Genomic DNA, 13,372 nt, shown 5'->3' on the forward strand with positions numbered 1-13,372 from the left:
CAAAAAGTCAAGACACATGTCTAAAGACTGTAGACACCCGAATAAACCAACCAAGGGACTGAAGGATGTTGCGAACCACATCGTAACCTCGTTTGAGGAACTAGATCTTACTGCAGTCGTGTTTGAATCCAATATGGTGGAGAATAACCCGAAGCAGTGGTAGATTGATACTGAAGCAACACGTCATATCTGTTCAAATAGGGCAATGTTCTCCAAGCTGAATAAGTGGAAGAAAGCTCTATATGGGCAATTCCATGACATCTCTGATTGTCGGAACTAAAGTCATTCTGAAAATGACGTCTGGAAAAGGTGCTAACACTCATTGATGCTGGCTTCCCTTTATGTCCTGAATATCAGGAAGAACCTATTTCTGGATCGGCACTTGTTAATGTCGACTTTAAACTAGTGTTCCAGTCAGATAACTTTGCCCTTATGAAGAATGATGTCTTCGTAGGAAAGGATACTTAGAACAGAGTTTATTCAAAATGGTTGTAATTCCTATACTCTACAAATTTGATGGTAATAAAATAATAGCTTCGAGCTACGTTGTTGAGTGTTTTAATTTATGGCATGATCGACTCGGATATGTGCATAATAATACTCTGAAACGTCTCGTCAAGTTAAATTTATTACCAAACGTCAATGTTGATGAAACACACAAATGAGTGTGTGTGGAAGCAAAAATGACGAGACTACCTTTTTATTCGATGGAAAGGTCAACGACTCCTCTAAAGTTAATACATAGTCTTAAAATTCATACAAATTAGAGAAGGTAAAAGTATTTTATTACTTTTATTGATGACTGCACGAGGTTCTGTTATGTCTTTCTTTTTAAGAAAGTAAAGACGAAGTCTTAGAGGCATTCAGAACCTATAAAACAGAAGTTGAGAATCAACTTGATAAACGAATTAAAATAATTCGTAGCGATAGAGGTGGAGAATATGGTGCACCATTTGATGAGTTTTGTTCAGAATTTGGTATTATTTATCAAACAACGGTGCCTTACTCACCTCAGTCGAATGGTGTTGTCGAACGTAAAAATCGTACGCTAAAGGAGATGATGAATGCCTTGTTGATAAATTCAGGCTACCCAGAGAACTTGTGGGGGGGGGGGGGAGTTATATTATCGATAAATCACATTCTCAATAAAAACCCTCACAAGAAAAATGATAAAACTCCATATGAATTATAGAAAGGCCGCGAGCCATCGTACAAATACCTGAAAATGTGGGGGTGCTTGACAAAGGTCGAAGTACCTAAATCAAAGCAAGTAAAGATCAGACCTAAAACGTTCGATGCAGTATTTGTCGGATATGCCTATAACAGTAATGCATATCATTTCATAGTTCACAAGTCAGACATTCCTGATATTCATGTGGGAACACTCATAGAATCTCGAAATGCGATATTCTTTGAAAATGTATTCCTAAATAAGAAGAGAAACGTTCAAGGTGATAACAATAAAAGTTCAAACGGAAATGATGTTTCATAACTTAGTTGTTATAAAAGGACTATTGACGATCAAAGCGAAGAGCCACGTCGTAGCAAATGGGCTAGAGTTGAGAAAGTCGATCGTTCGGACCAGATTTCCTGATTTTTATGTCGGAAATGGGTTCTAGAATATTAAGTGAGCTCTAGCTGAACATCTCAATGTAGAAAGAAGTTGTCAATAGTGAAATCGAGTCCATCATAAATAACCATACTTGGGAATTAGTGGACCTTCCTTCTGGTAATAAACCATTAGGTTATAAGTGGATACTAAACAATAAGTATAAAACTGATGGATCGATTGACAACTATAAGACCAGACTTGTAGCCAAAGGGTACAAGCAAAAGGAAAGTATTGACTACTTTGATATCTACTCATCGGTGATTGAAATACATCAAATGGATGTTAGGACTGGGTTCTTAAATGGTGAGTTGGAAGAAGAAATCTATATGGAGCAACCCGAGGGGTTTGTAGCTCCAGAAAAAAAGGAAAAGGTGTGTCGACTTGTTAAGTCGTTGTACGGACTCAAGCAAGCGCCTAAACAATGACACGAAAAATTTAACAAAGTAATGCTGTCAAACGAATTCAAAATAAATGAATGTGACAAATGCATTTATGTCAAAAACACACCTGAAGATTATGTAATCGTCTGTTTATACGTAGACGACATACTAATAATGGGCAGTAATCAAGAGATAATCATGACTACAAAGGAAATGTTGATGAAAAATTTCGATATGAAAGATATGGGTCGAGAAGATGTTATATTGGAAATTAAAATTCTTAGGACATCTGATGGGTAGTTCTGACACAATCCCATTTTGTAGAGTCGGTATTGAAAAGGTTCAATGCGTACGATCTCTCTACAGTGAAAACACCTATGGATCTAAGTGAACACTTAGCGAAAAACCATGGTGAGCCCATATCGCAATTGTTATATTATTGGATAATATGCAGTTTGATGTATCTCACAAACTGCATACGTTCGGATATTATCTGTGCAGTCAACAAACTGAGTTATTTTACGAGTAATCCAAACGACACTCATTAGAAAGCATTGATGCGAGTTCTTAAATATTTGAAATATACTATGAACTACGGATTACATTACAGAAAATATCCCGCTATCTTAGAGGGATATTGTGATGCTAATTGGATATTAGATACAAAATACTCCAAATCCACTAGTGGATATGTATTCACGATCGGTGGGGAAGCGGTATCTTGGAAATCCACTAAGCAGACGTGTATTGCTCGGTCAACTATAGAATCCGAATTTATAGTACTAGATAAAGTAGCTGAAGAAGCTAAGTGGTTGTGGAATTTCTTAGAAGATATTCTGAGCTGGACGAAACCTGTACCTGCCGTACTTATTCATTGTGATAGTCAATTAGCAATTGGAAGGGCATAGAGTAGTATGTATATGTAGGGATCGTCCCGGTGCAATGCATGTGCTTACATGTTTCGTAAACGTGCGCAGCGGAAATATACAAATAATTACAGCTAATTATTACAACAACACACGCATGTATAAGCAGGAAATAACATGTACAAGGCATGACAGGAAATTAAAAATTTACAGAATAATAAAATTATTCTACGCGTACCTCGCGAATGATAATGTTGAGCTGTGTTGGCATCATCGAGCGGTCTTCGTTGAAGTCCCGTCTCTACTGGTGATCCACGCCAAGCTCTCGTCTGGACGGCTTCGGAAGCCACAAATCGCGTCATCGTCTTCGGTACTAGCCGATGATCGATGACGATCGAATCGAGATAAGCCTTATTCCGGAAACTACGCAACAACGTTTGTCGCCATCGTTTCGGGGCTTTCTAACTATCATCAAGAATCGTATTCCCAATGTAGTTTATCGTTGGTCAACTGTTGACCGCCGATAACGGACAAATAGGTCGAAACTATTCCGATAATGATGAAAAATTCTTTGAAAGCTTTGTAAGCTTCCGCGAGATGAAAAACAAAAAGAACTGCCTTTCTTCTTTAATTTTTGCCGTTTACAAGTACAAACAATTTATTTTCGGCAATCAGCAATCCATGGGTGAACCCATCGCCAACATCCAATAGAATTTCCCTCTCTAGGTCACCCTTAATGCCCTGTTCCAAAACAGGGCACCTTTCTCACAGTCAACCGCCGGAGCAGAGGTGGCCGACCATCAGAGCAGAAACAAACAACCACCGAAACATAGGCGGGCAACCGACCAGAGCAAAGATGTGACTGGCCGGAACAGATGCCGCGACCGGGTGGAAACGAAATCGCGATTGGGCGGCAGCGGGATCGCAGCAAGTGGCGAGGAAGAATCATGGCTTAGGGCTCCTCATCGCGCCGTGGTCGGTCTCCCTGCGCTTCTCCGGCGACCTACGAGCATAACCAGAAGGGCGTAGCGGGCGGAGAGTGGCCGACGGCGGTGCATCACCACGGGGAAGAAGAACAACACACCCCCTCTGTTTCTGTCGCGGAATCTCCTCAACTCCCATGCCATCGGTCGTCTCCTCTGCGCATCCGGCAAGCCGAGGAGGGCGGCCGGCGAGAGAAGGCGTCGGGAATGTTAAAACCGATGGAATCAAATATCTCCACAATGGTATGATATTGTCCACTTTGGGCCTAAGCCCTCATGGCTTTATTCTTGGGTTTTCCCCAAAAGGCCTCATACCAATGGAGATACTTTCCATCCTTTTAATCCCATGATTTTTTCTATGTACTTTAGATGTGGGACTATGTTTGTACCCTTGCAATTCAACAATCCCCCCCTCAAACAAAGGACCACAGGCCCCCCTCAACGTCGTTTTTGATGTCTGAATCCTCGACTCACCAGGACTTTTTATCCCTCGGCCCACCTGACCTACTAGGACTTCCTACCTAGCTGCAGCTAGAACGTTACCCCTCAGTCCACCCGACCTACTAGGACTTCCCACCTAGTCGCAATTAGGACTTTTTGTCCCTCGGTCCACCCGACCTACTAGGACTTCTCACCTGGTGTCTAGTCCTCTTGATTCAGACACGGGAGCACCCACTTCCTTTATTTAAGGTTCAAACCACATAGTTAGATCTGGATCATGACTTATCCAGTGGTTAGTTCGGTGAAGAGCGGTCTCGCTCTGATACCACTTGTTAAAATCGATATAATTCAAAATATCTCCACAATGGTATGATATTGTCCACTTGGGCCTAAGCCCTCATGGCTTTGTTCTTGGGCTCTCCCCAAAAGGCTTCATACCAATGTAGATACTTTTCATCCTTTTAATCCCATGATCTTTTCCATGTACTTTAGATGTGGGACTATGTTTGCACCCTTGCAACCCAACAGGGAAGACCTTGCTCAAGGTCTTCTCCCGCTGCTTCTCCACACGTCAGCGAAGAAGGAAAGTTGCGATTGGGCTCACGATCAGCCGGAGGGCGCTACGCGGGGAGGAAAACTCACGACACCGTGCTCATTAGGAAGAAAGGTCGCCCGTGGAGAACCCACGATTAGGGCAGAAGGCAGCGCCGTTGGCCCTTTCTCACGAACTCTCTGAACAGGGCAAGACACCCTATTTTTATCGCAACTCAGAAGGGGAGATCGCTATAGTGCGGCGGAGGAGAAAAAGGTAAAATCGGGTTTATAGGGTTTGGGGCTAAATCGACTAATCTAGAAATGAACCAAACCAGCTGAAAAACCCTAACACCGTAGCAAACCAAGTTCAAACTTAGTTCGCTTAGTTCACTAACCAAATGAACTCCGATTTGATCCAAACTAATTTTGTTCGTTTGTCTTCACAAGATGAAGCTTCTTATCGCATCCGTTCTGCCAAACATCTTCCATCATGAACCAAATCAAGTTGGTTCAATTTGATTTCAAAACTGAATCATTTGGTTCAACTAACCAAACGACCTCTGATTTTAACGAAATCAATTTCGTTCATTTCATCTTCGTAAGACGAATTTCATCATTTTATCTTTTGTTTGGTCCAACCAGATTTTATTTCTCTCATTCTGAGAATCTAATTTTTAAACTCATTTTAAGTCCTTTGAAAAACTTGTAGTGCGTGTGACCCAATAGGTTCCCGGTTATGTTGGTCGTCCATAATTAACCATTAATTACGGAATGATCATGAGTGACACCTAGTAGTACATCATGATCCCCAATTGATCGGAAAATCAACGATTGATTCCAGAACATTTTCTAAACCCTTTCAGCAGCTATATTAAATCGTGTCTCGTTCCTTTCACTGTCTTATACCCGCTTGGTTCAGGACATGGTCTATGTGTCGGTCCCCACTAGGCTAACTACATCACACCTAGCCCAAGTTGCTTTCTTGTCCTGTGGATTCAAGTTACTTGTACATGTGTCCAATAGTACCGTACTCTTAACATGTAATGCTTTGGCCAAAGACTTTTAGTAACAATCCTGACAAGCGACCGCAAGGTATACGTATCCTTTTTCAAGGAGCGGTGAATCCTCTGTGGGTTATTCAAACACCTTCGGACACTTTGACTTATACCCAATCATCTCGGGTTCACACCTCCTCAAAGATGCTTGTTTAAGATGTCAAAGTATAAGCTTCCGCGATTAAGGTGACTTGAATACCACAAGTCAAAGGAAACTCGTACTTAAGTTGCACTGAGATCTTCATTAACATTTGTATCGAACCATATGAAGTCTCAAGGCAGGTCACTCCAATAAACTAGTTACCTTTAACCAGCATCCACGTTTAACTCTCAACATCCAATGCCTCCAGCAATGAGATCGGCTGCTTGGTTAACCAAGGAGTTTAAACGTGCTAGTCTCGACAAAATCGATGGTGTCCGTACTCATCAATTCCTCGACTAGGGATAATTTCAATACATTCATAATTGCACGTGTAGAGATGCTCACTAGTTGTGATCCAATCACAAATTCTCTCATGCTATGAATCGTATTGCGGACATTCAAGTATTTGAGTTTAAGATCCAATCAAACACATATAAAATGTGCACTCAAATAGTGAATTGTTATTTATCCAATAAATAGTATGACCGTAAGGCGATTGCCTTAGGACACTTCTCAAATCTAACAGTATAATGGTAAGTCACGACATATACGTCATAGACATAATACCATTAGGTGAAGAAGTTTGACTACAAAATTTCTTGAAAGAATGGAGTGATTGCAATCGATTATGTCAATCGGTGATGGAAGGGCGCAGGGTAAGATAATTTGACATATACGCCTAGACACAATACCAAGGGGCTAAGTCAAGATCAAGTATACTACTCATCAAGAGGAATGAGATTAAAAATCTACAACTAAAAATGACTATAGCGGTAACCCAACCTTATTAACTGGAGATTCCAAGATCATGGTTCAATGGGACAACGAAGTTACAAAAGTTGTGTTACAGCACATGAGCTATATTATCTCTATCTCAATCCTAGGATAAACTTGTGTTGTCCTACCACATGTAGTGAGGTTAAGCTTATGATTTTAATGACTTCTATACATTTATAAGGTGGAGTATGATAGGATACTTTTGATAGAAGTGTCACCTATGTGAGTGTGAAAACAGACCGCTTCAATGAAACATTCATGAATCCAAGATGGTGTCTATGACCAAAACGGAATCAATCATGAGAATCTAAAGTAGGTGAGATAGGTCTCTATGTGGGTGTTATTGTCTTAGTATACACCAACAGTTGAACAATTCAAGACAGCACATTCACTGCGTAACCTAGTATACTCGATAGCATTCCATTATGGAAGGTTCAAAGCCACAAGTTATCTCTCCCGATGCAGTGACTTATCGATTGGACTCTTGTAAAGTGTCAGCATGCATACACGTATTGCATTAATTTCCATTCATGTGGGGGATTGTTGGATATTGAACCTTAACGAACCAATACAATTTTGTGAAAAATGGCGGTGTCATCAATCAATGAAAGTCGTAATTGACTTTCAAAATCAAAATCTACGTTTCGCGTAGATAGATCTAGACTATTCATTTGCTCAAAACCAATTAAGGGTGAATGAAAAATTAATGGTTCAAAGTCAGCCTAGAATAACATTAATTGTTAATTAATATTATATAAGTGCATAGGGAATAGTCCCATATCGAAGAATTTCGATGGATTTCCATTCCTTATTAATGTTGTTGTGTTAATGGAGCTAACACAAAAAGCTCATGTGCTCTCTTCTTACGAGCGAGCAAGTGCTCGCACCTGTGAGCACACGGCTCCCCACCCGCCACCTGCCACGTGTGCATGCATGCAATGGGCGCTTTGTCGATGCACTTTGCACTTTGTATTTTGCACGTACGCATCATCGTGAGAAGCATTGAGGAGCTTAAATTTATGCTCCAGCGGACGTGGCAGTGCCTACGTGGCACTCGGGTGATGTGTCAAGCTTACATGTGGCATGGCAGTGCATACGTGGCATCCACGTGGGCAAGGAGAGATGACTGGACTGCTGATTGGGCGTACGGATAACAACCATTAATCGAAGAGGTTTGATGGATCGCATGTGACGCGATCTGGAACGTTGGATCGTGAAGAGTCGCGATCTGACCGCTAGTGATAGTACTTGATCTAAAGCGTCAGATCGAATGGATCTTTGGATCTAGACCTGACGGCTGATGACAAAAGGGAGATCTGATGGTCACCACCCTCCAGATCTAATGGATGAGATTAAGAGGGCTATGTGAAGGGTTACAACCCTCCAGATCGAACAATCTAGATCGATCCTGCTCAAAGGTCACAGCCACTCACCAAAAGGTATTCTATCTAATCTTGTGCATTCGAAATATAAAGTCTACGAGAAGGTTCGCGTTGTATCTTGAGAACGAATTGCTGCTATCCGTAAGCACATGTAGCGGAACAATATCGTTTACAGAGATAGTGTTGAACACTAATCTCGACGATGCATATCAACTTACACCCTCTCCGGCAGCTACCGAAACCAACATTCACACATCTGTTGCAGATCATCGACAATCTTCGGGGAGCTGATTGGAGCTCCTGCTCTTCGTCCTCTGAAAGAGGCTCCTCCGGTTCGCGAGGAGTGAGCAAGAGGGGACTCGAATGGCGAAGAATGGGGAACGAATGTGTCCTCCATGTTAGTGAGAACGATGGGTCCTTTTGCTCCCGCCTCAGTAGATCGCTAACTCTTTCTAGCAAAGAGATGGGAGCGAGAACTGTGATCTTTACGCAAGCGCTTGCTTGATGATGAGGAAAAACACAATAGCTTTGTTAGATTTGCCACGAGAGTTTCTTCTGATTTGATTACTTACAGTGGTCGGCGGAAGCGTTGCCGCTAAATCTACAGCTCGCAGGAAGCCAGCGAGGTTGCGTTGGCACGAGGCACTGTCCTCGGCGTCCAGGATCGAGCTCATCGATCCCACCTCGTTCCACATTCTCTGCACCGGGAAGGACGCCTCATAGGCGCCCTCTCCGGCGCAGAACTGGCGGTGCACCGTCGCGCGAGCGGCCGCCAATACAGCAGGCCGGAGGAGACGGCCCCCGCTCGCCATAGACGCCCGCAGCGCCGCCGTCCCCAGGTCGACTAGGGGTTCCGAAGCCTTGAGGGAGAGGATGGCGAAGGAGCAGAGGAGGGTGGAGTTCGGCACGGATGCGAAGAGTCGCCCGGTATCGGCGAAGTCAAACGAGACCGGAGGGGTCGGCGGTGGCGGGAACTCGCCGGCGGGGAGCTTAGCGGTGTTAATCTCCTAAATTAAATTATTTATATATTTTTAAAACTACAGGGCGATTCTAAAAATATAAAAATTAGTGTTTTGACTTATGAAAAAGTCCAAACTGCACACCTTCCACAAAAGTCAAAACAATGACGAATACATATTTCTTCAACCTGGAGGTTAAAGAACCCAGTTGCAGAGGTCTCAATCGTCCAACGCCAATAAATCCGGCAACCCAGTCCACACCTCCGCCCATTCCTCCTCCTCCTGCGTCGCCACCGCGCTCTGTATCTGCTCATGCCATCCGATGATGGATTGCCGCTGCTTGTTCCCCGGCAAGGGAGCATTCGAGTTCGAGATTGATGAGGACGACTCGCTCGATCCTTCCGGCACACGCACAGGAAAATTGAGCTTGGCGCGCGCGCCGCGGAACCCAACGGCCGCTGCGTCGTACGCCCGCGCCGCTTCCTCTGCCGTCTCGAACGTCCCCAGCCACTTCCTCACAGCCCGATGCGGGTCGCGGATCTCCGCCGCCCACTTTCCCCACGGCCGCTGCCGCACTCCCCTGTACTTGCACTTCTTGTTCCTCTTCCTCCTTCCTTTCCCCTGCTCTCCAAGCGCGTCGGCGGTCGATGATTCGAAGAAGTCGCACCCGAGGCAGCCGGAGATTCCGCAGACGCCGCAGGTGACGGATTGGAGGAGCACTTCGCCGCCGGAGAAAGGCTGGCCGGAGATGACGTGCGTCAGAGCGGCGACGACGATGGACTCCTCTTGAATTCCGTAACAGGGGAGCCGAATCGAGCGCTGCTCCTCCGCCTCCATGTGATCGGCGACGCTACAGGGACCTTCGCCGGAGACAACTGCGCTCCTTGTTCGACTGCTCTGCTTCATCGTCATCGTCTGCTTTGTCTCTGTGACAGTCGGGGAGGTCAAATGGCGGAGTATTTAAAGCGCGGGAAAAGACCGCGGATTTTGAGCGTTCGCGAGCGATGCACGTCACACCTGAGAGAAGCAACAGTTTGTGGGAAGCATTCAAAACGTTTAACACGTGGGGAATTGGACGCTATCGTGGGTGCGATCCAACTCAGATGGAGACGGACGGATATGGCACTAAAAGCCAACTGTATCTGGTGATGACGTAACTGGTGATTCGAACGCACGAGGCAAGATGCATCCAACAAATTAGATGGATACAATTAACAAATTTATTTAAGTAATTGTTTAATTATGCCGACCTGATAAGTTTTAACTTTTTAAGGACGCCATTAAAATGGAATTTATTTGAATCAAATTAATTAAAAATTAAATTAATTAATTTTTTAAAATAAATTAGATCGATCAAATTTTTTAATAAAAATTGAATAAATCAAATTGATATTTTATCATTAATTTAGTTTTTGACCGAATTAACCTAAAATTTTATATGAGGTAGATAAAAAAAATTTATTCTAAAATAATTACATCAAAAATATTTATTATGCAAGAATTTTTTTTTAGAATTTATCATTTATATATGAAAAAATATTTAAAATTCATATATATTTATGATACGAAAACTATTATGTTCAACACCATAAGTTTTCACGTTCTACATTAATTTATCTACTTGGAGACAAGGATCTAGAATCTAGATGATGGTGTAGGATATTGAGAGAGACTGGCACTATCTAAAGCAGAATGTACTCCAAGAAATTTTTTAAGTTCACCATTAACTTTATTGCTCCCATATGTGTGTTGATTAGCAGTGACAGATTCCAAATGAGTTTCTTATCTTCCAGTCACTCCATTGCTGATGAAGCATAATTATAGCTTGAGGATTTAAAGAAAATAATTTTCTACCCATCTTCTCTTTGCTTCATGTCTAGTCTGGAGAATTAGAAATTATTGATTTTATAGGCATCCACTTGATCATTGATGGTATCTCAGGCCTTAATGTTTTAATATCTAACCTCTCATAAAAAAGAAGGAAAAAAATAACCTATGATAAAAAAAGGAAAAAATCAAAGGACATGCAAACTACTCAAATCAAAATAAAAAAGTATGAACTATTGAAGTAAATTAACATATATTTAAGATTGAAACTTCATTGAGGCTATTACTTTGCTATTCAGTTAGTATTTTAAGTTTTAAATTTAACCATTGAAGAAGTTTTATTTTAATCATTGAGGAAATTCTATTTTCATCTTGAACATTGTATTTTAGCACTGATTAAAAAGAAAAGAAAATAAATAAATAAAATAATTTTCTAACAACTTCGGTTATGAATGGGCCCAAAGATGTTTTGAAATTTATTAATTTCATTGCTAACACAACTATTTCCTTGATAATAGAAGTTTGTTTCTTACCTACATTTGACACAAGTAAATAATAACCAAAATAGCACACAAATATGCCAAAAATTTTAAGATGACAATAAATGTAGGGACAAAAGTCATTCATTGATATATTGACCAACATAATATAGTCATATGAAAATAAATCAGTTAAGATAACCAACATAATAAAGTTGCAAACAAACTGACGACCTAATGCTTTAACTTTCAAAAATTTAACCACTATAAGTTCAACCACTACAAGTTCAAAATTAAAAACTACAAATTTTACCAAATGTCAATTCAAAATTTAAAGAAGTTTTTGCACAAAATACAATTAAAATTTCTAATACAACATAAGTAGATGAATAATTGGCAACACAAGTGGATGAATAATTGGGAACACCACAATATTAATTCTTGCATGACATGGTAACATGGGGATTTTTATTTTGTCCTTGAAACTTCGACTCAATATACTTGTTGTCCCTAAATGATCAAAAAATAAAAGTTTGAGAAGTATGCAATTAGGGAAAGAAACTATTCCAATTTCTAAATAGTGAAAGTCAATTTAAATAAAATATAATATTTAAAACATACCATTAATTATGATCTCATTCATCTATGTATTGATGTTGTTAAAGAAGACAAATCTATTATAATTTTTGAGAATTCTAACAAAAAAAAATAAAGTTAAATACTTGATAAATTTATAATTATAAATAAAAATCTAATGAAGGATCAATTTCAAATTGTGGTACGGAACAATTATTATCAACATCCATATTTGATAAATCTCCTTGCATTGATATCAGACAAATATTAATCACGATTCACAGATGCACAAATACTGTCCAATAGATTACATGATGTTACAACATTGTTCAAAATATAATTGATTAAATTCTATAATTGAAAGGTAAATATTAAATATCAGGATATCTAGAACTTAAATTCAATAAAAATTCATATGACCAAAAGAAGATCAATCACAACTTTTATATGACCAGTTAAATATCAAGTTACTAATTTTAAAATATTAAGCATATACAACTTTCATACTTACCCTGCCCTGCTGCCCGCACTGATCGATGATTGCTAACGCCCTCAAGCCTACAACAAGAGCCAGAGACAGGAGAAGAGAGATCTGAGGTGGACTGGTGGAATATCAAAAAGTCAGAGTCCTAGGTGCTCTCTCGCGAAAGCAAAGATAGGAGATCGAGGCAAGAACGATGGGAAGGTGCTTGTGACGAGAGCAACGAGAGAAAGAGGACTAAGGTGGACGATGAACTGACACTACAAAAAAATAGCATTTAGCGATGAATTTTACGACGAATTCAACAACCGCGCAGGCGCGCCCAACGCCGCCCAGCGCGGGCCGCAGCCGCCCGGCGGCGGCGATGGGCCCTGCAGCTGTCCGGCGGCCAAAAGCAAACAAAATGCGAATGAAAAATAAGGAAGAGGAGGAAGGAAGAAGCTTACCACACACGAGGAGCAAAGATCCGACCGGAAAAAGACGAGATTTGGCTGTTCGCCGTGGTTGAAAGCGACGGAGGTACTGATTTGGCATGGGTTGAAAGCGGCGGAGGAAGAAGATGCGCAGATTTGGGGATTGATTAAAGAATTTGACGATGAAAAAATTTTGTCGCGAAATTCATCGCCGATTGGCGACGAACAGCCTCTTCGTCGCCAAAATTGGCGACGAACAGTGTGTTCGTCGCAAAATAAGCGACGAACGCGGTGTTCGTCGTCGATTTTGGCGACGAACACGCTATTCGTCGTCGATTTTGGCGACGAACAGGTTGTTCGTCGTTGATTTTGCCGATGAACGTCGCTTTCGTCGCTGATTTTGGCGACGAACGACCTGTTCGTCGTCGATTTTGACGACGAACGAGCTCTTCGTCGCCAAATGTC

At 41.4% G+C, this 13,372-nt stretch overlaps 2 protein-coding genes across 2 annotated transcripts; both read right to left on the bottom strand.

Annotated features, from left to right (window-relative positions):
- Positions 1–8,307: 8,307 nt before the first annotated feature.
- On the bottom strand, positions 8,308–9,173 carry LOC141831090 (proline dehydrogenase 2, mitochondrial-like; the record flags this gene model as incomplete). The annotated part of the gene is made up of 2 exons (XM_074718525.1): positions 8,308–8,672; positions 8,741–9,173. Coding segments are annotated over 2 exons (798 nt in total), but the record flags the coding sequence as incomplete, so codon positions are not given.
- A 47-nt stretch (positions 9,174–9,220) lies between these two features.
- Positions 9,221–10,053, bottom strand: LOC141830994 (ethylene-responsive transcription factor ERF109-like). The gene has a single exon (XM_074718445.1). The coding sequence runs from the start codon at positions 10,041–10,043 to the stop codon at positions 9,351–9,353; it is 693 nt and encodes a 230-aa protein (XP_074574546.1). The 5' UTR covers positions 10,044–10,053; the 3' UTR covers positions 9,221–9,350.
- Between the last annotated feature and the right edge of the window lie 3,319 nt (positions 10,054–13,372).

This window comes from Curcuma longa, chromosome 6 (assembly GCF_044706935.1).
Source record: "Curcuma longa cultivar G26 ecotype Majalengka, Jawa Barat chromosome 6, ITB_CL_G26_1.1, whole genome shotgun sequence".
NCBI lineage: Eukaryota > Viridiplantae > Streptophyta > Magnoliopsida > Zingiberales > Zingiberaceae > Curcuma > Curcuma longa.

Excerpts from the sequence above, each read along its gene's own strand:
- LOC141830994 (XM_074718445.1), bottom strand. The coding sequence starts at position 10,043 with ATGACGATGAAGCAGAGCAGTCGAACAAGGAGCGCAGTTGTCTCCGGC.